The sequence below is a fragment of the Barbatula barbatula genome (genome assembly GCF_947034865.1).
Source record: "Barbatula barbatula genome assembly, chromosome: 6".
In the NCBI taxonomy this organism is placed as follows: Eukaryota; Metazoa; Chordata; class Actinopteri; order Cypriniformes; family Nemacheilidae; genus Barbatula; species Barbatula barbatula.
In genome coordinates this window covers 11,621,797-11,648,882 of record NC_136765.1, presented here as the reverse complement: position 1 = coordinate 11,648,882, position 27,086 = coordinate 11,621,797, and the positions used below count along the sequence as shown (strand labels likewise).

The 27,086-nt window shown below is 39.9% G+C and overlaps 1 protein-coding gene across 1 annotated transcript in view; it reads right to left on the bottom strand.

Annotated features, from left to right (window-relative positions):
• The window catches only part of crim1 (cysteine rich transmembrane BMP regulator 1 (chordin-like)), a 96,653-nt gene extending 69,908 nt beyond the window's left edge, over window positions 1–26,745 (bottom strand). The window contains exons 1-2 of the mRNA XM_079458501.1: window positions 25,870–26,745; window positions 17,814–17,987 (exon numbers count right to left, since the gene is read on the bottom strand). Coding sequence (XP_079314627.1) covers window positions 17,814–17,987; window positions 25,870–26,167 — 472 coding nt within the window. The 5' untranslated portion in view covers window positions 26,168–26,745. The remainder of the gene's footprint in view (window positions 1–17,813; window positions 17,988–25,869) is intronic.
• Window positions 26,746–27,086: the final 341 nt, after the last annotated feature.

The following is a 27,086-nucleotide window of genomic DNA, read 5'->3' as shown; positions in this document are numbered from 1 at the left end:
TTCAGTTTTCTGTGATTAAATTTCACAGATTAAAATGTAATAGATAATACAAACAAGTGTGAAGTCAGTATTTCATTTTCAATCGTTAGCTGGATATTTGGAGGGGCCCAAGAACAATCTGGGGGCCAATTCCCCCCATGCCACCCCGGTGACCCGGTCCTGGTGTATATCTTGGGAGGTTTTTTCAATGAGCAAAACTGTGACATTAGACGTTACAAAGGAAGCGCACATTATAACAATGAGCCGTTTGCTGTAGTTCTTGAAAAGTGTTTTCTGTTAGAGAGAATATCTCTCTTTGGATAGGACTTTAGGCTTTGTAACTTTGCAGACCTTTTTTGCTTAAACAGCAATATAACTGTACAAACGGATAATAGGACCCCTTTAGTCAGTGCTGAGCTGGTTTATTTGGTTTCCTGACCTGATCATGCTTTTGTTTAGCTGGTTGGCCAGCTTATTTTACCTTTGGCTGTTTTTAACAGGGTATAAAATAGCAAAAGTTAGTTTTCTTTTAAGATCTTTATAGTTGCAAGAAGCTGCCACAGATTGTAAGATTGTAGAACAGTTATTCGAGACTTCAGCTAGATAAAAAAAATGAGCATGTCCCGATACTTACATACTGTATCACCATAGAATAGAATTACATATTTTATTATAATTATATGATCTTTTTGATGTATGTTTTTGAGATGTTTTTATGATGAGTCTTGGTACAGTTATGTAAAAGAAACCCATGGTTAATAACTAACTGAATTCGAGTCTTAGCAGTGTTTGAATGATGGAGGAATGCTGCGAAAAAGCCACGTTCTTCCATTATGACTGACAGGATTAGAGTAACAAGCTCCCCTGGAACTTTGATTTGGTGCTCCATTTAGCTAAATCAGGCATCTTATTAAAAACCAGCTCACGGTGAATCATATCTGCTTCCAAAAAACAGCCAAATAAAACCGTCAATCTAACCTATTCATACACAAACAAGTCACTATTCACATCTCTGTCACTATTTATAACACGCTGTATCAAAGAATATCAAACTCACCTCTATGACCTTGTGAGTAAAAGAACATCAAGTATCTACTTAATATAAAACAAAATTTGACCGACTACAGGAAATAAGAGACAAGTTCTTCATCTCCTCTTCCTCATAAATGAATGATCTCCTTTTGACCCAATCACTGCAAAACGTGACTTTCTTACTTAGTCTTTCTTTCTTTCTTTCTTGTTTCCCGGTAAAAAAGTCTAAACATTCTTGAATCAAGAAGTATTTTCTTGATGAGCAAACTGACTTAAGAAAATAAGTCTTAAATTATAAAAACATTATCTTGAATTGAGAAAAAGGTTAACCTTAATTCAAGATTATTTTTCATACCCCGTTGGCAGATTAAAGCACAAATTCACTGAAATATCATTTTTTTTTTACTAAAACAAGATTTATTTTCTCAGGTCAGTTTGCTCATTTTTAGACATTTTTACTGGAAAACAAGAAAACAAGAATGAAAGTCATTTTTTGCAGTGAAGTTACACAAGTGTGTCTTAAACTAACTTTACCTTACTAGCAATGTGCAGAAAAAATATACAAAAAGAAATGCGGTGAATGACTTCTGATATGAACTCTTTCAGTTATTACACGGCAGTTGAGGCCTGGAGAGATTACAAAGAATAAAAGGTCTTAGTCGGGTTAGACATAGTCTCGCATAGCCAAACTGTTGATTTGCATCATGAAGGTCTATTCAGGCATGAGGACAGGGTGAATCTGACTGACATGTGAGGCAGATTTGAAAAGAAGACTATTAATAAAGACTATTAAGATATTTTTATATTGTTTCATAAATGTTAAAAGATCTCATTTCTATTACTATGATGCAACAAAATCTGTAATTAAGCACGGAAGTAACTAAATAAATCACATGCTAACAGGAACTCTCTTGTGAATAATGTATTTACAGTGTTTTTCTTATGGAACCTCAGACAAAAGTTGCAACACCGAGCAACTGCTGAGGATGAATCCAAATGTCTTGTTTTTACGACACGCAAACTGTGTCGAGAAGTAACCCCAGGAGAATCATGCAGCGGGATGACGTCTAATCGGCTGTGATCTTGCCTTTTGAGTTAACCGTTACAATCTGCCACGACTCTCAGTCGTCACAAGCTTTCCTGTCAAGAGCAAACGGTCACACGTGACGACAGCACGGCACTATGGGAATTCGTGGTGGTTCTGCAGGGCGCTTCACTCTGCTTCAATGTCCCATATTTGTCAATGCTCTTCTTGTTCAGAAAAATACAATCTTAAATGGAGCACTACCTCAAAAAAAGACAGACAGCTGTCAACATAAATAAAGCTTTTTTTGAAAAGCCCATTGTTTTCGAAATGGTTTAAAACTGTTATTTTTTACTTTCTTTTAGTGGCAAGTAAAAATATAAAGGCCACAGTGGATACAGTGTGGATACATGTTGATTTATATATAATAGCTGCAATTATAAGGAAACAGATATAACAGCACATGCAAAACTTTCTATCGGGTCCTAAATAACATTTACAGAGCGTACATTTATTTGCCATGTATATGTTTATGTACATGGAATATGTCTTGCATTAAGTCACCCAAAATAAACCATAGTTCCACATTAAAAATATCACATGCACCAGTGTGATCAATAAATCAATTTTGGCCCTGGTTGTTTTCGCAATGTGTTTGGCAGAGGAGTGCTTAGCCCAAATGGTGATTACCAAGAGGGCAGGTGGAACGTGTCATAATGATGTTGAATTAGTGATTATTAACAGTCATTATCAGTCTCTCTGTGGAGACGGCGTTCAGCTTGTAGAAACTCTGTTGATTAGTCTCTGATGGGGTTGGAGGTAATGGTTCAGGATGTGATCGCCCACTTAAACCAGCTGGATGGCTCAGCTGTAGACAACTGCAGAAGAGAAGAGCCTCATTCAGACCACCAAACAGTGGAGAACCAAGGTTGCTGGTTCGATTCTCAGGGCCGGCGGGTAAAGACTGAGGTGCCCACTCGCTCCCCGGGAGTTACGGTGATGGCTGCCCTCTGCTCCGGTTATACGTGCGTTCATGACTTGCAGTGCATGTGTTCACTACTCTTTAGATGGGTAAAATGCAGAGGTCACATTTCAGGTATGGCTCACCATATCTGACAAATGGGTCACAACTTTTTCACATTAGAAAAATACAATAAATGAACAGAAAATACATTCTTAAATATATTAATAAAGATACGACTATTGACATATGGCAAGCAGGCCCGGTTCAAAATGTTCACAGTCTGTGAATGTAACATGCATTATAATGAATTACAAAGACAACAATCTGGGTTCTTTATTTAGTTTTAGAGACAATCTCTAAACTATTTGGCTGGCTGTTAAGCAACTAAACCAGGAGCAACGTGCACATTTTAATTTCAATTTCCGAAGAAATGTAAAAAACCTCCTGATTTATGAAAGATAAACAGAATAAAACTGTGCAAATCCATAACCAATCTTATGACAATATTTATAAGGCAATGGTGGTTTAACAAGCCATTTGCACAAAATTCTTTCCTATTTCATGTTTCATGAATGAGGGCCATTTTCAATTCACATTTGCGTATAAAACTTCACCAAGCAATTGCTGTGCCATTATTTAGAATGAACTAGCACGCTGTTGCATGTGGCATCATTGATTTCAGATCTACCCGCTCTTCTCCATCACGTAAAAAATTTGATTGCTCACTTAACAGACGGTTGGTCAGATGGCTGCTTCCCATCTAAGTGGGCAGTTTTTGGCCAGACCCTACTTGCCAACAGCTCTGCGAGACCAGTCCTTTCCAGTTTTTGAAATGTTTGGATCCAGTCCTGTAACAGCTCCAACCTGGAGATACAGAATGCGATCTGCCATGCACCCTGCTTGACCTGTGCCTCTGTGCATTACAGCTTTAGCCTTCAGCCCTGACAGGCCCTGACACCCCACATTAATCCACCCACTTGCCGCCACATACGTGTTATAAATGAAGGACACGAGTGGAAGAGCGTGGGGGATGTTTTATTTTTCCATTTGAGCTTTTTCTGCTGGCTGGGCAGATGGCAATGTGATTGATGTGTCCATGTGAGGTCTGAGATGGTAAGGAACGAATTCAAGAGCATGCCGAACCGGCGTGTACCGCCCCATGGCATCAAAAACCCGCAAGCTGCGCAGCATGCATAGATCAGCGGGGACCGACGTGGCGGAAAGAGGGAGTGAGCTGACAAGCTGATAAGCGTGGAACCGGCAGGTCTATCTATCACATGTCTTTATTTGTCATGTACTGGTTTGACCCGACATCTGTGCTTTTACGTTTTCTGACAAGATGTTACTATTTTCTTCATTTGTGAACACTACAGAATATTCTACTAGAATATTAAAACCAGTGTAAACAGTCCCAATAGATTCCCCATAGGAAACAACAGATATTCAAATGGTTTCCATCTTAGTTTAGCTTCCAGATTAGCTTTTTGTATTGTGTTTTGGGAGTTTTATTCAAGTAGGATTTAATTCTGTTCTATAGGTTCCCATCTGCCAGATAACATCCCACCAATAGAACCCAACACATACCAGTAGAGACCATTATAGTTTCTATTAAATACAATACAATTCCCATTATCACCATTCGATCGATTACTTTGTTTATTCTGTGTTGGGCAGGGTTGCTTTTACAGCAGGGATGGAACAACATAAAATCAAACTGGCTCTGTCTTCATGACATAGATGAAAACTCTTTTAGCTAGTATCAGATCTTCGAAGATACTCAAAAGAAAAATAAATGAACAGACAGACTAATTATTTTAACAACCGTCATGCTCGTGGTTAAACAGAAGCACATAACATTCAGCTAGTTAACACAGAGGCCTTTTGACATTTCCAATTTCTCTTAGTGACAGAACCGATAAAATGTAACACAGAATTACATTTGACATTTCAATTCAAAGAACCTCATGTGTTTCTTCCATTCTTTAATGGAAAGTAGCAGCCATATTGTAATTCCCATGGAGAACGGTGGTTAAGTGGAAAGATAAAAATCACAAAAAGCCACTTGCCATTCAAAATAACATCTATACATCCGTATAAATGAGCCTCTTGAAGCCATCATGTTGCACCTGCACAAGGGGTTTTTGAGATGGATACTATGCCGAGTAGAAAAAAAGTCTCTCAGCAGTCGATCTCATTAATGTACAAGCTTTGCGCAGACAGATAAATCTGTAGTTATCCATGTGGCATTTCTAGCATTCGTGCCTGTCTCACAGTGAATCAATATTGTTGACCTTTACTGATGGCAGTCATATTGAAAGGCAAGCCATCATTTGCTTGAAAAAACACAGACAGGGGTATTGAAATATTGAAAGAGGCAAGGAGACTGTTTTTCCCTTAGGGTTTATGTACAGCATGTCTGAGCATTACTAGGGCTTTAAGAGCCAACGGCACTTTCCCGAATTCTAAAGGGGTTTAAAATTCAATACTGTGGTCGATTACCAGCAGCTTTGGCTCTGTGAGTTATGGCTGGGCGATGTACCCTTTCATATGATAGACTAGTAGAAATGGTCAACCGTGTGAGATTTTTTTTGTGACAACGCAAAACACCCTAAGAAGAGACCTGATGGGCCGTGGGCAATAATGGAATAAAGTTGGTTGTGGAATTGGTCTCACTATCCAAACACTAGGATCCTCTCACACGCTTACATTGACATTCCTTCATCAGTCTGTTTGGGCTTTCGCGACTCAAGGGTTGACTCAAGGCTAATACTAATATACTGAGGGGTGTGTGTCTGTGTGTAAAGAGCCAAAGAGAGGAAGAAAGAGGTGAATTCAGGCACCGAGAGAGAGCGAGGAATGACGACAAGAAGCTCAAATAAAGAAGCCGTGGCATGTCGCACATTCCAAACGATGAGTCAGAACATGTTCTCCAAGATCAATCCACAACAAATATTCAGTTACATCACCAACATAACCATTACAGAAAAACAAGTACGAAAGGTATTTATTACTCAAAAACATGAAAAATCATATATTCTGTGGAGTGGTTTCTTCTGTTATGCCTCTTCGCGTTTTAAGGGCCTTGCTTTTTAAGTCCCAGGGGTTTTAAGGGTTTCCTTGAAGGAAACGTTTACCAAAAAATCATGTTAAAATAATTTAGTCGTTTAACCTTCTTAAACCAGACGTGTTGTCGCCGACTCATTCTACCAAGCGTTATTCATTTTACCATAACACTGCAACCATTTGTGCTATCAAAACAATTTGAATTGCTCTTAAGATTAGACAAACTGTGCATTCTGAACATATATGGTATATAAAATTAGCAAACTAAACATGGCAAAGAGGAGATACACAACAGAAGAGGCGATTGGGATGATTTTTGACAATGAAACGTGTGTGACGTGCGCCTGTGCTTGCAATTAGACAGGAACTGCTTCAGACAGACACCACCACATTTGAGTGAATAGTGCAAAAAAAGGCACATGAATGAAAACTATGTACATGAGGGACACTAAAAAGACTTATGCATGTTTTTCAAATCTGAAGTGCTAGATTCCACCGTTTTTGGAGAATTTCTAAATAAAAATATTTTTGTCTATATCAATTCAATTTACAAAGTCACAACACACAGTAATGGTCAACGACCTTAATTTATAATAAAAAAATGATACCTTGCACACGATGATGGCACATTGTGTTAGAATTACAGTCAAAAAACACAAATGTGTGAAAACAGCCAATGTTTGCTTCAGGATCTAAAGGGTTAAGAGAACTGTTAAAAGTTTCAGTTCCTAATTCACACTCTAAATGTAGCCTGTTTCACACAGAATCAATTCCTCACTGAATATGAATCAGGGTTCCAGATTTCCTCTGAAACCTAATTTACTTCCTTCTAAAAATGAGGACACTACAATGCAGATAAACATAAGTTTTAATATTTTACACATTCTACTAGGGATGCACGGATACCGATACCAGTATCGGTCCCGATACCAAGCTCATGTACTCGTAAAAATTCCCAGATACCAAAGACCGATACCTCACGTGACGTAATTGACAGAACGTTCCAGTGCACACAGAGACACCTGCCGTAGCAGACACAATGTCATAGAGTGTTCACACCTAAATCGTGCTATTCGTGTGTAGTTGGACGCTTAAAACATTTTGAGTTTACTCGCTTCATTCGCGCGTGGAATTCGCTTCATTCGCGCGTGGAATTCGTGTCATGGGAGGGGCTTCTGGCAGGCGGCTCCAGTCTTGTTGCAAAATGGCCGACATGGATTTTGTTGAGCAGGTAGCTGCGCATTATGTGCTATGGAAGGCTGTAGATAGGCCAGGGGCGTTTCCTCCGAGGAGGCAAGGGAGGCAGTGTCTCCCCTCCCCCTCGAAAATAATCGAATGAGAATATTACTAACAGTTCAGAAATAGAATAGGACAGCGGATATAACGTATTGAGCTAAATATGAGATAAATCAGCGTGTAGAACAGTGTGAAACAGCGCCCCCGCTCGAAAGAATTCCAAAGGGAGACAGCGTTTCTTTTGCCTCCTCTAAGCTCATTGACTTTACATATAACCCCTAAAGCGTGCCGTGAGTTTGAGTGGGGGTAATTGAAAAGAATGGAGAAAAGTCACGTGAGAGGAGGCAATGCCTCCAACGGGCTATGATTGGATTAACTCATCAGCGAGATCCCGCCTTCCTGCTCGTCTTCGTCATTCATTTTAAACTGCGGGCGCTAAATTAGATTGAACGTTAATTAAATTGTTTTATTAGTTGTATTAATCGGAGTTTAGGATTCGTGTCGGAGATGGCGGAGGCAGAGGAGTTATCGATTGTTGACAGAATATTACGTGGTTCAGATTTGTTCAAAAACTTTTGCATGTGATCAGGCTTGCTCAGGATAGCAGCAAGGCTAAAGTAAGTCACATCCAGCGCCGCCACTCCTACCACGCGAGACGCTTTAGCCTCATCGTTAGAGCGCTCGTCTCCTATTTGGATCGACGTAGGTTCGAAGCCCGTGCAGAGCGGGGCGAGCAATTTTAATTTCGGTGCAGCTTGCGATCTGAATTGAGATTTTACTGTCAAACATTGATAGTTTTTTGTTTTGCTATTCTGTTTACTGAAGAAAAGTTTGCACCTTTAAGGGGGGGGGGGGGGCATCATAATGGAATTATGCTTAGGGCACCAAAATGGCTAGCAGCGGCCCTGGTCATATCTATTTGATTTGATCTCTTAAATGCTTTGAGTATTTCTGGGACTGCTAATAATTAAATTGATGGTATTGGTAATGATGTTATTCTTATATAGGAAATCCCAAATGTTCCAGAAGAAGATGAAGGTGGTGTTGATGTACCTTTTCCCAAAGCAGGGAAAATAAAAAACTAAAAAAATCAGAAGTACATACTGTAATGAACTTGTAGTAATTAAAAGGAATTTTTCATACATAAACACTGAAATGACACTGGTTTTCTGACAAACGCACTTGTTAATAGTGCAGAGATTAACAAAAATGACATGGATAGAAATCTGCCTCCTCATTTTTTAAGTCCACCGCACACCACTGAGATAGGCGTAGACACATTCGGCGCTGTGTCTGGGTCCATCAGATCCTTCAGAGACGCTGTCCTTCATTGTTGTTTCAGATTTCTGCCTCCGCTCGCTATGTCATAATCACGTCCCATAATCACGTCCCTACTAAAGATACTGATATGTTCATTAGTCTCATTGTGTTGTTCTTAGAAAATTGCCACAAAAAAAATACCTAGCATCGGTGTCGGTATCGGCGAGTACCAGGGAAAAAGTATCGGTATCGTACTCGATCCTTAAAAAGTGGTATCGGTGCATCCCTACTTTCTACCATGAAATGTTGTCCCAACGTGTCAACAAACTCTCTTTCTCAGCCAGACTGCCTGTAAAAATTGCACATGACACACCGGGCCTACCACAATAAACTAACAATAAGCTCTTGTTTTGCACATTTACATTTTTACCGCACAGTTACTTTTATCTGTAACTTATTAAGTTATTTGTGTGAAAAAATCAATCCCGCAAAATCCTGCCCCCCCCACATTCCTGTTGCTATGTCCTACAAGCTCTCGGTATCAGCCATACGTTGTAATTACATTTTTAGAGAGAGAGAGCGTAACTTCGGGCTGAGTTTTTTCGGCTGTGATCCTTCCGAAAGCAAACTTTTAGTTCAGAAAAGAATTAGTCCATCAGTATCTTAATCTTTATTTGTGTTAAATACAACAAACACAGTACAGCTGTTTTTCTTTACGACTTCATGATTGAAAATGTCTTTCCATGTCGCTGTAAATGTGGCTCTCTGAAGGCTGAAGAAGGTACGCTCATCACATCACAGGGACCCAAAGCATATCTAGCCAGCTCGCTCATACTTTTTATATGTAAGTAATATATCAATAAGTATTATATTCCCACTCACCGAACGCTTGCGTCTGTAATCCGTCCATTAATGATTCCAACAAAATCATGTCTCGTATCTGTATTGGTATAGTTGTGAACTCTGCTATTATTCTTCATTTAGAATGATTTTAAAATGTTATAACTTTGTTATTGTTTATCATTATACGTGTGAACGTCCATTGTTACTATTACAATAATTAAAAAGCAATTTTTTTCATATTAATCACCAAAGCTCTACTACGGCAGGTTTGTCAGACCGGTTTGTTTGTGAGACAAAATGCCGGTCAGTCACGAAGGCACATAATATCAGCGTTATGATTGGTCAGATCGCTTGTCAATCAAACTGCTTGCAAGGGTCAATTCATGTCTACTTGTAGCCCACGCACGCTTTCAAAAACAAGCACACACACACCTTTTCGGTGTACACTGTAAACAGGTAGCATTGACCTCAAAAGCTGAACTTGGCAGAGATCATTTGCGGAGTGTAATTCAAAGCTGTTTTCCCATCACCTTGGTTGAAGGCCACAAAGTGCATCATTACTGAAGGGTTAAACTGAGGCCAGAGAGAGATAAATACATATTTAATGCAAAAATAGGGCATTAAACAAATGCTCAGCCAAATGAGGTTAGCCTCTTGATTCCAAAGTGTTCTAAAACAGAGCTGAGCATGGCACCTTGGATAAAATTGAGTGCCTAAAAACTTGTGCTTAAAACTCTTTATAAAATATTCCGGATTATACTTTTTTGTCCTTGATTACTTCACAGTAAGAGTGGAAGAGAAAACACAGTAAACACAGATGAGAGCCCCATTCATATTCAAAAGCTTGAACACATTATAAAACGGACAGACTTGTTTACAAACAAAAACAGCAAAAATATGCAAAAATATGCAAACGTGGCATATTACCACATTTTCAGTTCAAGTTTATTTCACAAGTAAGCCTCCAAAGATTCAATTATAAACCATTGGCTACGTTGGATAAACTTGTTCGCATATCAAAATGACACTTAGTTCATCACATTACTATACATTGACACAAATATTTGTTTACATTAAACAACAATAGGTATAAATAAAGAAGTTGGCAGGAGTCACGATTTTAGCATCTTGAAAGATAGCGTCGCTCAAGATACTAAAAAATTCTAAAGCATCCGAAATATGATTTGTGTTATATTTTAATAATCTATTTTCAGAACAAAATAGACTGCAATACGTTTTTGACATTTTCACAGTCCTTTATTGTTTTTAACTGGAAATTTGATTAATTGTTAACATTAAGTGGTAAAACCCTCCAAATGATTTGTTATTATCTGTCATCCTCATTCTGTATCTGTGTGAAAGGAAGCAGCTTTTATCTTAGAAACAGAAATCTTCAATCTCCTCTAGTGGCACTGGCCAAAAGAAACACAGAAACTTCACTCCCAATTTGACCCAAGACATTAAAAAACGTCCCTGGAAGAATTGTACAACTGACATGGTCAATTGGCCCCACATATAGCATTACACCAATTGATCAAATTGGGAATATTGAATAAAAAGGAGCAGGCTGTGAACCACTGTGAGGGAAAATGTTCCTTAAAGGTTCTGTGTTATCTTCACCAATTTAAAGGACAAACGAGTGGCACGCTTCGACGGGCCTCAGTGTGATTCATCTTTATCAGTCAACCACATCCGAGCATCTACTGCCGGACACCACAGGGACACCAGAGAGTCAACAATTGACTTACTCACAAAATCCCTCACTTGCTTCAAAACTGTCATCACATCTGCCATTTCAAGTCCACAGTCATTGCTTCCCACCTTTGCACTTAGTAATTACTGACCTGAGGCTAAAATCTTCCGGAAATACGCTTATCTCGAACACAGCAGTTTTCAAGCTGACAGGAAATTGAAAAAACAACAACACAAGAAAACGTTATCTCTAAAGTCGGCAATCATTGCAGACAAGTAAAGGCCTAAATGTCAAACGTTTAAAAGCTCAGTTCGAAGTGCACATAATTTATCTTTTCCTGTCACGGTACGATTTTTTACCTGAAATGTTGTGTGGCACTAAACCAATAAAGCAACAAGAGGCTGTTTGTATTTAGGTACGATATGAAGCAGAGCCCCTATGCTTCATAAAACATCTACAACAGCAATGACGATAGTAATAAACATTCAAATGCTACTCACCGGCTACTTTTGTATCTCTACTGCCATCTCGGTTTGGATTATAAAATCGAAGAGTACTTAAGAGTTGTCAAAACACCGGACGCGGCTAGGCCGCACCAAAAAGACAACAGCAAAGATGCGGCGCAACATGATACGACAAACCCATTAAGAACAAGCCGTTATTCGTGACGCATTGCGTCGGTGTAGACACTGTGCTAATACAAGATATTTACACATTCCAAGCAACATGTTGACCTGGCACATTCATATAAAAGGTCAATTTATAGTTACTTGACAACAGCTTCCAGCAAAGCTATGTGGCTTTTAAAAAAATTCAACACACTGAATGAACTGTTCACTTGATCAAAGTCTTTTCCGAATGCCTTCATAGCCTTTCAATTCTGATAGTTAAGTAGTAGCACTTTTGTAAAGATCTGGCTGTGCAGCACTCCAAACACAGTCCGTGAAATCAATCATCAGCAAACAGAAGCACTGATGTATTTGCAGTTGATAGGATTATCCGCATGTGACCAGAATCTTTCAATCAACTGATGTGAACCAGCCTGGTGGACGCACATCAATATCCAACCTGTCTGACATCTGTCGGAGGTTCGAAATCTTCCGCACCAGAGGAGCTGTCAATACCATGATCGTAGAAAACAGACGAATACCCATAGGGGACTGACCGTGGAGGTGTTATTGCTCATTATTGGAATGGTGCTATTGGTGATTTCAGATAATGAACTTGTATTGTCATTGGTCAGAAAACACTGGCCTTTATTCGATGTGCTGACGCTTGGAAGCATGTAGTTCCCTGGGAATCAACGAAGCCTAGGTCTAGGTCAAATAACTGCTGGGTTGGACCCCATGCTTAAAGGGACAGTTCGCCCAAACATGAAAATTCTGTCATCAGATTCGGAACAACTCTAAGGTGAGAAAATGTATACATTCTTTTGTTCTGATTAACACGGAGAAAGATATTTGGTTATGCTTAATGCTTATAACCAAACAGATCGTGCCTCGCGTTGACTACCATAGCAGGACAAAGTGCCCCAGAACTGTTTGCTACATTCTTCTAAATGTCTTCATTTGTGTTCAACAGAACAAAAAAGTTATCAAGTAATTTCTCATACTATGGGAGTCAACGGGTGGGCAAGCATTCTTCCAAATATCTATTCTGTTCATCAGACTAATTTATACACATTAGGAACCACTCGAAGGTAAAAATGATAGATGATGTAAGTAAATGATGATAAAATTCAAATTTTGGATGAAGTAATCCTTTAACCAACATTACTAAATATATATATATGCGCTGACACTTTGGTTCTTTTGACATCTACCATGTCATGCCGCTTAGACAGACTGATGTGAGCTTCAAAAGCCTCTAAATCTTGGCCCCTGCGAAGAGGAAGAACATGTTGGTGCTGAACAGACAGTTGTCCTTAAACATTTACGACTGCCAAAGAGAAGGATAAAATAACACGCAGCAAGAATGTCCAGACCTTTCAAAAACTAAAGAGATTAATTACGCTGCATCACAAATAATCAATTAAAGGGATAGTTTGTCCAAAAATACAAAAGAAGATATTTTGAAGAATGTGGTTAACCAAAAAACTCTGGCTGTGATTTTGCCTCCATACAACAGAAATGGGTGCCACTGTTGTTTGGTTACCAACTACAATGGCTACAATGGCTTCTTGGTACATTCGATACACAAATATTGAATTTTAACTGTATTGAATGTCATCAAGTTTATATAGGGACTAAGCTTTTTTAAAGGGAAGTTTTATTAAATGTATTTTTGATGTCTAACCGAGTCCAATCTGAATCTAATGCAAGTTTTTTCTCTTGTAGCAGATTTTCTCAGCCTGCACACACCCGCACACATGGAGCCTGTGTTCCACATCAAAACAGTCAAATTCCTAAGAGTTTTCATCTACAGGACAAGAGAGAACGTCCAAGTACAGTACTTTCAGGCATTCCGTTCTCGGGCTTGGCCGACCCCCCCACGCTCTCTTTGAAAACAGGACATTGTTAAAACAGAAACATGTTGCTTTTGGCATGAGAGGCTGCTCTCTCCCGGCATACAACGGGGCCTGCAATTAGCATGGCCGGCTCCCCAGAACAAATATTCTGCACTGTAATCCTGCCAAGGCAGCAGAGACACAGCTCTACTGCAAGAATGCTTGGCATTTCCTTTAATGTGCTTTGGCCGAGCTGGGTCAAAGAAAACCAACACTGAGTCTCTCAGAACAAAACTTCCTGCTCTGTCTCAATCTCTCTCCAACACACACACACTTTCTCTATGCAACGACAACTTTCACCCTTGTATCACATTTCCGACTTTAAATATACTTTTAGATTCTAATAATTGCATATTTAATCTCTAAATGAATGGAGAAACAACATAAAGACAGTCTATGTTTTTATATTTCTTTTTTCAATGTTAACATTTATTAGGCTATAAAAAAACTTTAAGGGCGTAATAATTTGATAAAAGGATGACAGAAAAAACGTAGTATATATATCCGTGAAATATATTTCACATTCATATCGCATGTGTTAACACTTTATTTTTGACAGCACTAATAAATGTACACGCCACACACATGTACTATATAAACAAACATTTAGGCTGCTTTGGATTCGATTAATCGCAATACATTGATTTGACAGCACTAGTCTTTTACTAATAAAAGATTGAAAATATTATAACACGGCTACAACTAAAAAACCCTAATTTGTCATATTTGTTCCAACATGTTTAAAGTAGTCTATAATGCGATAAAAAATTAGACCTGTGGTTGCTCTACTAAGACTCTGTGTGTATCTGATGGGAACTAACTTCAAACATTCACTAAAAATAACCTTGGCACCAGTTAGTTAAAAGTAATTAAAATGGCTCAGAAAAGTGAAACACGTTCAGAGAAATGATCTGCCATAGAATTATGTACGGGGTTTGATATTTCGCCATGTACTATAATGATACTCATGCATTTGTAACTGTAATTTCAATACGTTTAGGGCCACTGTATGCGCCAGAATGCATGAAGCCTACATATCGTTACTTCTATAAAAAACCTTTGGCAAAAGATCAAGTTAAATCTTTTTAACAGACAGTTTCTAAAAGTAGTGTATCCATCCACTTACTATATTACCGCAACCTGTGGGTAAGAGGGCTAAACTGGATCACTGGAAGACTACCATTCACCTCCATGTTAATTTCAAATGCAGGTTCTTAAAGAGTTCAAGCATGCTCTATTACTGCCTCAATGCTTTTTAGTCCAGTCATTTTACAATGACAGTCAAATTGCCATGAAGAACCCGAACCAACACGCTCAGAAGTCTACTTGAATCCTTCATCCCTGTCTAAAAACAAATTCCTGAAAACACACCCACACACCTACCTCTGATAATACAAATTCACAAATGTACAATGACTTACATGAAAAACATAACATGATACTTAGTGTGAGTTTTTCATGGTACGCTCAATGTGAGTTCACTTTGCTTTTTTCATATTTGTTGATGTACCTAGAAACGGATAGCCTGAAGTGCTTATCCTTTTTGTCCACTATGTGCATCCTGAATTTTAGCGGAAGTACATGTAGGCATAATCCCCATTGCTATTTCTTTATATTACTCAAATAGACGTCTGTGCTTTCCCTCTCATATTGTACCTGGCTCTTGTTTAGCACATTTCCTCATATTTGCATTCTTTTTGCAGAATTTAACCACACATAAAATGCAGAAAGGATTCACAGATTCTGTTTGAGTCTTCCCCTGGTAGGCCACAAATGCTTCGATGTGCCGCAGTTACATATTAACATTTTCGGCAAATGTATGCACACTTGCCAAATTTATTCAGAGAACCTTGATCAGTGTCTCTAAGCGTTAACCTGACCCTGAATTTCTTTCCGTAACTGCTCTGGAATATTTTTTACAGCATTACAAAATCTACTTAGACATCAAAGGTCAACATATTATTACTGTTTTATTGGAGATTGATTTCCTGTAGAAGCAACAGTAGCTAAGAATACGGATGCCATTAGGGAACCTCGAAGAGGGCAGTACGGCACCGTTATCAATCTCCATTGCCCTTTTAGAAGACCCACCTCGCAGTTCCTTCTATAGAAATTCTGAGGTCACTGCACTTCTCAAACTGGAGCCTGTACTGATTCGCCACTGATAATATCAATAGCACTTATCTATTCAACAGAAGCCCTTGCGTCTGCCAGCTTCGCGTAATGCGAAACACAGCTCTGCGCGGAATGACTTTTCTTGTCGGGCTGAATAGAGTGAACAACCTTAGAGGTCGAGCCCATATTTCAGATGATTCTGATTTGGTTGCATGTGCAGTAGTTTAAATGCAGTTTTGTGTCTATCCAACGCCAGCAGCACTAAAACAGGATAGGAGTGTGAGTTCGAGTTTAATCATATTATGGAGACGCTTCCACTTCTTTGTGACGGAAGCATTTGTTTAATGTAAAATCAATAAAATCTCACAACGTCTGCCGACTCTAGACACGAAAGATAGCCAGGTTGATGAATCACAACAGTAATGTTTTTCTTATGCAAATGATAACTGCTGAGCGCATGCCATTATAACAGCGCAAAACATGTGCCTTGGCCCACGCTCCTTACCGCAGTGAACGCAAACAGATGTACGAAGAGTTTGGAGGAAAAACAACCTGACGTAACTGCCAGAAAATGCATCACATTCTCGAGCAACAAAAAGAGTATTATGTTGGGCGGCTAGGTGGGTGTTTCTGCACACCCTTAAAAAAATATAATACTGATCATGTTGCTTTGGGCTAGTATGAACTCCATTAATACTGAAATAACCTTCATATTATAGTGGCTGGAATATAAAAACACTATAAAATAATTTAATATAGAAAACGACATTTATTATAGTAGGCACCACAAATCCAATAGAAAAACATCCATGCTGAGCAGACGTAACACCGGCACCCATTGAAAAAAACAACCAGCTACTCATCAAAAGAACTGAGTTTTTATTAGACACAACATTGTGACAACTTCACACATACACAAGCAAAACACTATTACAAACTAGACACAACATCAAAATAAACAAGTGACAACCACAGCAGCTATAAACCACTAGTCAAAACAACATGACAAAACAAAACCAGGGATATCCTCGAAAATAGCCACCGCCTGCTTCAGGGTTAACCAAACGTACACCTGCCACAATAAAACAGCAAGGCCCAGCATCCGTTGCTAAGACTGTTGTGATAACAAGCGTGTATTTTGTGCTTAATTGCCAGTGTTCCAGCGGCTCAGACTGAACGCACAGGCAAGCTCAGAGAATGCAAGCAAGAATCCTTTAGGGACCGCATTTTTCAACGCAACATTTGCATTCTGATAGCTCTAAAAGGAGCCTTATCAGCCTCTAGTAAATCAGCTTGTTTGTTTGTTTAATCACAGGCGTCTGAAAAAACGTGTCATATAAGCACGTCAGGGCAAAGAAAAAGAGGGAAAATAGTCTCCTGCTACCGCCGCCACTCTTTTCAAAAGAAAAAAAGATTATATAAAATATAAAAATGTAGCCTCAGGGATTTGTTATTAAGTGGCTTAGCTAAGGCAGAAAATATGCCGCTGTCGCTGTCTGACACTAGTGAGTCAAAGTGAAACTTTTGCAAAACATTTATTTGTTTGGGTTTTGGAATGCATGGTGAACTAGGACAACAGAATCGTGTTTCGAAATCATTTTTTCGTAGAAACAAAACACCAGCCTGACATCCTCATCTTTTATTCATTTCTATTCATCTAAATGAGTTCAGAGGTTAAATTCACCCCTTCACTGATGCTGAAAATCAGTGCTTGGATTGATTCTTTTCAGAGTATCTCAAAACTAACAAGGAAGATTATTCCAATTAGCAAAGTTAATTATAGATAATTAGGTGTGCCAGAAAAATGTGCACATTCTTGATATTCCCCTGAAATAAACACCATACAACACTTACATGGGGACAAACAGCTCATAAAAAACCCAGTAATCAACTATTTGTATTGAAGTATGCTCATAAAAAACCAAGCAACAGGAGATCAAGTACATTCTTTAAAGATGAAACCCATCAAAGAAACCAAAAAAGACATCATGACTACAGCTGGAAACATGCATGCATGCATAAGTCTGTTGAAATCAGGAAGTATGGAAAAAAACAGAGACAGATATAATGAGAACAGAGATTGAAATAAGAGGTGTACCTTCAATCTTCTGCAAGGCCGTCTGACAGGCATCCTGGCTAGGAAACTCAAATGGGTTGTTGCATGTTCGCACACTGTCACATTCGCACTTCCCATCAATGATGTTACAGCCCGTAACCAGGTTTTCATTGCATGGTTCAAAGCCCAAGAGCTGGTCGTCATCCCAGTTTTCATCTGAACAGGAACGGAGACAGAAGCGTCAATTAGTGAAGACGTCACAGTGACAGAAATTCATAATAATACATTCGCAGATCAAACAGCGTATGTGAATTTAAAGATTCGGAAATGAACCTGGTTTGTTTCTGCAGCATCATTACGCAAGCGGGTTTACCCAAACCCAAAAGGTCTGGGGTTGCTGGGGTAATGAGGGTACCAAATACTAGAAAGGACCACATGACCAATTACATGCGAATTTGAGGTGCGAGAGGTGAGGCAGTCGTTTGGAAAGAGCAAAGAGAGACTTGTTATAAAAATTATGCCGATCCTGCATTCCCAGACTCTCTTGACTTACAGAACAGATAAATCGGGGCAGAGAGCAACACATTTTCGAAATAAGTGTGACCTCAACCCATAAGATGCAGCTGACCAACAGCGACATTATGAAGCTTTATTTACAGTGCAAACACACGCTGCTGATACCAGCGCTGGTATTTCAGCCTTTCAACGTGTTCGCCCTGTCGGCGTGTCTGCATGTTTGTGTGTTTAGAATGCATGTATACACACTCGAGATCGATGCATACTAGGTTAACTAAGCTAGAAAATGTTGGCTTTCCTAAAGACTACTTTTGTCGCCACTCCAACTAACTATTCTGATCGTTGTACAGCGATCGTTCACCCATAAATAAAAAATCTGTCATCTTGTACTTGCCCTCTTGTCATTTTAAACCTGTATTGTTTCTTTCTTACGCAGAAAACAAAAGAAGATATTTTGAAGAACATTCACTTCTATTTTTTGGACACAAGTCAATGGGTGCCGTCGTTGTTTGGTTACCGACATTCTTCAAAAATGTTTTGCGTAAGAAAGAAAGCCATACAGGTTAAAAATGACAAGAGGGTGAGTAAATAATAACAGATCTTTCAGTTTTGAATGAACTACACTTTAAGTTTGCCTTCGCATGCATTCAGATGCGTCTGCACGCATGTCATCTACATCTTTTATAGATACCGACCTGCTTCCCAATACATAATGGCCACACGTTTTTCAGAGACATGTTTGTAGAAATCTGCCTTTGCACTACTAAGAAAACAATGATATAACACAATTTAACCGACGATGAGACAACATGAGGTACTTAATGACTTATATAACTGGGTGAATCACTTCAAATACTCAATGAGGTAGTAATGAAAAACACACATTTCTCTGTGATGTTCAAAAGACAAGCTACAACTCTTGCAAGGGAGGCGGCCTTGTGTTTGACCTTTAAGGTCATCTAGTTTGGATGGGTGTCATTCCAGCAACTGCACAATACTCAAACTGAGGTCCACAAGGTCCCTACCACTTCCATGCACTGAAAAAACACAGAAAAGTGATTTCTATAGCAGTGCGTGTACGTGATCTCTTAATGATCAAGAACTGACGTTTCAAAAGCTCCTGTGCTTGTTGTTTTCATTAAAGCCACAAGGGTGAGGTCCCTAAATAGCTGCTGTCAACGGTTGATTCTTCAGTAACTAAGCATGGCTCTCCAGACTACAGCTAGATCATTTAGCTGTCTGAGGAGGGTTGAGACCCAAGCCACCCTGCCAAACAAGGCTGTCAGTAACCTGGCACAAGTTCATATGATAAACACATAGCCGTGGTCTGTACCACACGCACAAGGGTTCATCCTGGCACAATGATAGACAGAACTGCTTCTTTCAGCAAGTTCCTATTTATGAGTTCAGAAATCATGATTACGTTGTGATCAGTGTTGGGTGTAACTAGTTACTAAGTTGGGTGTAACTAGTTATAAAGTAAGGGATTACTCTTATTTTTTCTGTCATTTAATTACAGTTACATCTGATGTATTTTAACTAAATACTTTGTAATATATTGAATAGTGGAAATGACATGAAAATTCTAACTTTAAAATGTTTGCTTTAATGTATCCTTCTCACATTTGTATACTTTGGACAGTTATAGTTAATAATTTATGTAGTCATTGACTTGACATATTTTAATGCACAAACATTCAGTAAGTGACAAAGGTTTGTAAACGGTGTACACATTCATTTGCGAGTCATCTGCGGGTGCATGTGGAACGTGCTGCTTCTCTTTACCAGTCTCACAGCAAAGAAGACGCGGAGAGATGCAATACTACAGCGGGTCATAGCCAGACCTCGCGTTCATAAGCACCGGGCGTTTCGGTTGCCAACCCTAAAAATGTCCCATTTCTTTTTATCATAAATAATATTTTTGTCTGCTACACCACTGCCAATATTTCCAAAATGGCATGATACCCATTGCATAACAACTCTGTAAAGATTCGACTGTGATATTGGTAGTCGAATCAGGCTCCTCCTATCGAAGCATCGAATCTTCGACGATTCGGGGTCACCCCTATTACTGTATACTTTAGGTACTTGAGATTTATATGAGATTGGCAGAAACAGTGTGCGTTGCCTCATCGTTAAGAACAACAAACTAAAAAATGTTCAAAAGATTTTGATCAAAAATATGATAATTCTTTTATAAAGTCTTTTAAACCTCTATATTCTCTTACCGATGATAAAACCATCTTTAAAACCATCTTTTGAAAATGTTTTACACCCTCTGTTCGAAGTATGGCACTTTTGAATGTAGTTTAACAGTTCTGACAATATAATTAAAATCCTCAAAAGTGTGACTTTTTACTGCTTTCTCTTAGGAATACCAGTTCTTTGATATGAGATCCTGTTCTCATGCACACGCACTGAGCGAAAACACCATCCTCTAACAGTACCTAATACAGATCAACTAGTAGATGAAGAAAATCACAATAACAGGTGGATAAAATCAACACAGCAGTTCATAAACGGGCAGTTGTTATGTTGATACCACGGCATGACATCAAATTGACACTCATCCTGTCCCAGCTGATACGTGATCTTCCTCTTGTCTTTTGCATTGGCACCTGGTTGTTAACAAGGCAGGAGTCCTTCTTGAAGCAAGAGACGCTTGCTAATTTGCAAGCAAACCTATTAATTACTCTGTCGGAACAAGTGTCTTCAATGCCATAGCCATTAAATGCTGTATTACAGCGAGCAACTCAAAAAAGGAGACAAACACGCTTGTTGTTAATCAGAAAAGCTGTAAACGCTGTCAATTTAAAATGGATTGAAGGTCTTTTTTTGGCGACGGTGTCTAGGGGGTGCGTTCTCTCTTCATCCTTCAAACAAGGAACCCCTTTTGACACCGACTTCCCTCCTTCTGAACGATAACCCCTGAAAACTCCTGCAGGCCCTCCCTGCCCCGCACCCCCTTAGGACACTTAGCACTCTGAGGAGTAAGAGAGGACTTCTGGGAAGAGCGTGACAGGGAAGCTGCCGAGAGGGTATTTCCGCTTGTCTTCACAGACTACATAAGACAACCGGCTCTCTTAACAAATTTCAGCCTGTCTGCACTGTTTCTTTTCTGTGAAGAAGCAAGAAAGCAAAACAAAGGACCAGACATGCACTTTGGCAGGCAGTGACGAAGTCTAAAGGAGTTTTTAACATCTGAAGGAAGGACTGTTGGCTGCTTGCTTCACAGAGAAAAATGACACCAAGTACCGACCCACTTCTGAACCACCAATAAAGCAAGTAGCTACTGTAATAACAGTTTTGATAGGAATTACGTCAATAGTGGATGAAATTTGCATTTGTCAGACCATTTTATGGCGTCCTGAACACGCCATATTTCAGCAGATTTTCCACCCAATAATCAGCAAAGAGAATTCAATAAGAGTTTAGATTCTGTGCACGTCTGCTGATGATGTAAAATTCCAACTTTAATCAATTTATTTTTGTCAGTCTGATTTATGTGCAAAGCTTGGGATGGCTACAAAAGACTTGTACATATCATATTTACAATACTTCTATTATTTCTGCAGATTCCAGTCCCATTCGTTTTAATTGCATGGCAAACTGCGTCCAGAAACGTTTTGCCTTCCATAGAAGAATGCCATTCGGGTATGCAAAGACAAGATGGTGGGTAAATAATGACAGACTTTTCATTTTGGTGAACTATTCTGTAACACGACTGGAATTGCTCATCTCTTTCCAGGTCTGCCTCTGAATTCTTCTATTGTGAATTAAATTGTGTTTCACAGTCATCGTATAACCTTTATTTTGCTGGGTCATTTAGCATTTCGGCAGAGAAACGCCACACACAAAAAGAGCTCCGGTGGACAGTGATTAGGAGCAATGTGGAGCTTCTTTGTTAGCAGACGGAGTGCAGTGTTTGTACGGATGACGTTAATAAGGGCAGGCGTGCTTCATTCTCCAGGTGTTCTCTGCAAACAGATTGTGTAAAAAACATGTGCCATCCTTCCCGGTCTGAGGCCATTATGATAAAGACCCCTGATTTTTTCCTAGTATAGAAGAGTGTGATTTGAGTTCAGTTATGTGTTAACTGTAATGTGCTGAGTCCAATATCTGACAGGTGGATGGGGTTAAGTTCTTTTTAGCCAATACATGATCGTTTACAAGTCAGCATCAATTGTCAAAAAAGTCAGCCATGCATTCACGAACAAAAAGCTAAATTAATATATTATTATTTTCTTTAGCATGGCAGGAGTCACCCCAGCTATTACAGCCAACTTTTTACTGCTTTCAAGCAGCAAGCAATTGTGGATGTGTTTGTTGTTAAAATAGTTTCTCCTATTAAAGTTTACGGTCCAGAGACTCTTCATGCAAGAAATGATTTGTAATTTTTTTCCCAAACCTTTATGGCCATATCAAAACACTGCTTTGCCTCTGAACAGCCCAACATTAGCTCAGCAAATGGAGTGGGTATGGGACGGGACTTCCTATTTGACAGGGAACGTTTGAAAAAAATAAACCATTTTATGCACAATCCCAGTTTCAAAACATTGCTGTAACATCCCTTCATAAGTATCATTCTCAAAACAACTAAGGCAGAACCAAACTGCGTCATCACTATGTGCACAAGTGAAGCCCAACCAATTCAAGTCAATATGCATTGTGGTTCTCTTTACTTTAATAGTGCAAAATAGAGCTTTGTTTCGCTTTCAGTGGGCAATGCATTTATAAAGATCTACTTCAATGGGTCGTGCTGCATGGCTTAGTTTGATAATGCTGATTTCTCACGTTTGTGTTTGACTTTTTTCATACAGCTCCTAACAAAAACAGACTGTACGACTTTATAGAAGGAATGACTGTAAGGGCCGTTTGCGTCATCGGGGTTCAGAAGACAGCGATCACATCATCCAAACGGACCGAACTCAAACGTTAATTGAACCCGGGTGCGTACCAAAAGTGCTAATGTGAAACGCCCTAAGAGGTAACTTGACATGCGGATAAGAGGGACTTCATAAACTTTACATAAAAATACAAATACATAAAAGTATGACTAAAAACACATTGTATTCATCTCTATACTCTTACTGTAAAGTTTTCACTTGTCAACCAGTGTTATCAACCAAAGAAGCAAATAGGACACGCTTAGGTTCTTTCTTTCTTTCTTCAATTCAGATATTCTGGCTTCACACACAAGGCCTTACTCTGCCTGGATACACAGAAACAGCCATCTGCGTCTTACACAGATATCTTCTGACACTAGTCAAATCTGTTTAATAGTCAAACAACATATGGACATCTACAAACAACACTTTTACAAGAAAATCACGCTAAGCTTGTCATGCAGTTTTTAAACATCTCCACCGGATTTTCTGAATGTTTTCTGGAAGAACATTTTTTTGGTATTCAACATTTCAACTTGCAGATGATAAGGTCTATAACCGACAACAAAGTTACATTCTGAATAGGCCCAAAGTGTTATTAAGATTAAGATTTCTGGTGATCCGATCACAAGTATTGAATGCTTTAAATTTGATGGGTTAAACCACATTCTGGGTAGATGAAAACACACATGACACAGAATTTAAAAGCTCATCTGTCATTATGCTAAAACAGCCTACCGTACTGTCCTGTCCATCAAATATTGCGCTAAACAAGGATTTTTTACTTTTCTGTTGTCCACAGTGTTACCAGGTGTAAATGATAATGTGTCTCGGTTGATCCAAATGGATTACCTGAGATGGTACAAACAAGGAACTGTAAAACAGTAGAGATGGGTTCTCATGAGGACCCCCAAGTGCTCGATCTAAATAAAGACCTGCATCACACATCACTTCCCAGGGAAATCTCACCCGGAGCTTCTGACATTAAACCCTCCAGGATGTGATGTGTTTGGTGCATCCGTCTCCAAAAGAGCCTACGGCCCATTTCGGGACCATCGCCTTGAATGTACACGGTCACTGTAAACTGCCTGTCTAAAATAATCTAATGCTTTGGAATGGAGGGGAAATTAGGGTCCTGAACATACACCTTTACGGTCATCTCCAACAGAAAAAATGGCCTTCAAAGGTCTTTGATGTCAAGACTGTGTGCTATTCCTAATACAAAGGGGTTCGTAACAGGCACAGTCTATGGCAGATGTACTTCTGAGACTAATTCTCTGTTAAGACCCTCTGAGATCTCACTGTGTGAGGAGGTGAAGGTGGAGGTTAGAAGGACGTACCCTATACCGGCATTCGCTGTGAACTCTTTGATGTGACTCACTCATCTGACAGCGTAGCTATGGCACTCACTGCCGCAGTGTTTTCTTGGCTGAATTACAGCAGATGTCACCTCGGCAGTTACATGTCAAACGGTCGAGACGTCTTCAATTTTCATAGCCAGCCATGCTGAAACCTGACCCGTGACATTGCAATGCATGTCCGCTGACTAAGTCGGCATTCCAACTGGGACCAGGCAAGGCAGGGGCCCTTCAGAGAGGAGTAAGCAAGCATGCGCGTCTATGGGAAATCTGTCTAAATAATATGACAGTCAGTCTTGACAACTGGGCTTGTTTTGTTACTGTGACACAGAGTTGATCCGTTTCTTTTGTGTAGAAAATTTAAACTTAAGATTTCCTTAACAAGTGACAAAACTCGGAGCCCATTATTGCCAGCATTGAATGAATCCTATTTACATTTTGAATGCCCCCTCCCGGTCTTCTGATCCATTTTACATTAAAAGCCCTCCCCTCCATTTACAATAAGCACTTTAACAGTCCAATTCATTTTTAATGGGCAATTTCACACATCATCCAAATTTAAAAACCCTGTTAATGTATCGGATTACTATCATAATTCACACTGTATACATTTGGCACCACGTATTGCCGGCCCTATAGACCGCCTCCTCGAGGAGCGAATCCTGGTGATTCAATGCATAAGATGCGCACGTCAGGTGTACAAGATACAGGCTTGAAGTTACATAGCAAGCATTCCGATGAAAAATCCAACAAGCTTCGGAGGCTGGCACCGCGTCCAAAAACAGCACGGAATCCGTTAGCCATGCCCTAAAGAAACGAAAGCCCGACGTGCTGCAAACACATTAACCGGCTCGCTTCTTTTGCGCGGCTCTCAAAGCGACTGTAACGGGCAAATGTTTCATTGTGCAGACTGGAGCGACGTGACATTTAAGCCATGGTGTTAGAACGCCAAACTATTTACTCTTCCCCCGATAATGGCCTTACAATCCGATTAGGATATCTAATAAGCCGCGATAACAGCTCGTTTATCTTCCCAAATGCAATCGCTGTAATCGTGATTCATAGAGTTTCTTTGTTTTGTACCCTACATGCTTACCAGGTGTGTTTAATAACATCCATCTCATTGAAGGAACAACCCACCTCTCATCTATCTAGGTAGACAATTCTCTTTTCCGTATTCGCCACATCTTCTCCGGTTTAACGTGGCCAATAAAACAGATGGATCGCGCGTGATGTATTACTTTAATTCTTAACGCCATCGACACGTTTCATTAAACCAATAAACAAAGTTGACAACTTTTAAAGAGAAAAATAAACAGAGGGAGAGAATTTACACACCTTCACAAACTCCGACCTCGTACTGCGTGATAGAGCCGCCGTTTAACGGGGGTCTAATCACGCACCGCAGCCCCCGGTCGCAGGTCCCGTACAGTCCGTAAACGCCACCGCAGCTCTCGTTTTTCTGCTTGGCGCAAACCGAGCAGCAGCCGCAGATTCCCAGCACCACCGAACCGATACAGTGCTTGGGCTCCTCGCATTTGGACTTATCACAGGGCAGACATATGAGCGCTCGACTGTTCCTCGCGATTAACAGCACAAGTTGGGAGACCAGCATACATTTCACAAGAAGGTACATCCTGGAAGAGGCCGTGTAGGAAAAGTGAAAAAAATATATATCCAGCCCACCCCCGGTCCCCCAAAACTAAACGACGTGGAAGAGCGAAACGATCAAATGACAACAGGAGAAAACAGCGTCTCGAAACGCGCGCAAGAAAGGAGCTGCGTTCGGAATTACGCGCTTTCTGTCGAATAGAATAATAAAGCCTTCCTGGAATTAAACTTTTGAGGAGGTTGACGAGAGCCACCAAAAAGGCATTTCCTTCAAATGGACGACAACAGAAGAACTATCCCACGCTGTACGACCGGTGCATGGCTTATGCGTCACGATCTCTGCACAGTTCCGTCCAGTTTGTTTTTGCGTAGGAAAACTTTCCTCGCGCGTCTCTCTTTCTCGGTCTCTTTCTCGTGCAAGCTACAGTTTTCTACCCGGCCTGCGTGTATGAAGGGGGGCAGAGCAGAAGCACGAAGTTCCTTGTCGAAGGAAACGCGGTCCTGTTATTTTGTTGCGGGCAGAGGTTCATTCAACTTGGGTGAATAATGGTTTACAGCGATCGCTCGCGTCTGTCGCTCGCTCCCTAGTTGAGCTCTTCTCTCTCCGCCCGCTGCTGAGCGTTAAGCTCAGTCCCTCGCCGTGACCTCATAACGGAACCACTCCCATCTCGCATTACTTTGCTCCATTGGACAGTTCTTTCGCTCCAGATATGAGACACAGGAAATGCTGGTAACACGACACGCGTAACAGAAGGAGTCTGTGATATAGTTCACGCTGGTTAAGGTGCACGCGTGGAATGTGGGGCCCGCATACCTCTGCGGCTGTGTACCTTTAGTGCGATTTAGTCAAAAGCTGTCTCGGTTTGCTGCTATACTATTTGATAACATCCCAACAATATTGACGGACATATTAATAACACTTATTATATGTTACTGATATAAAA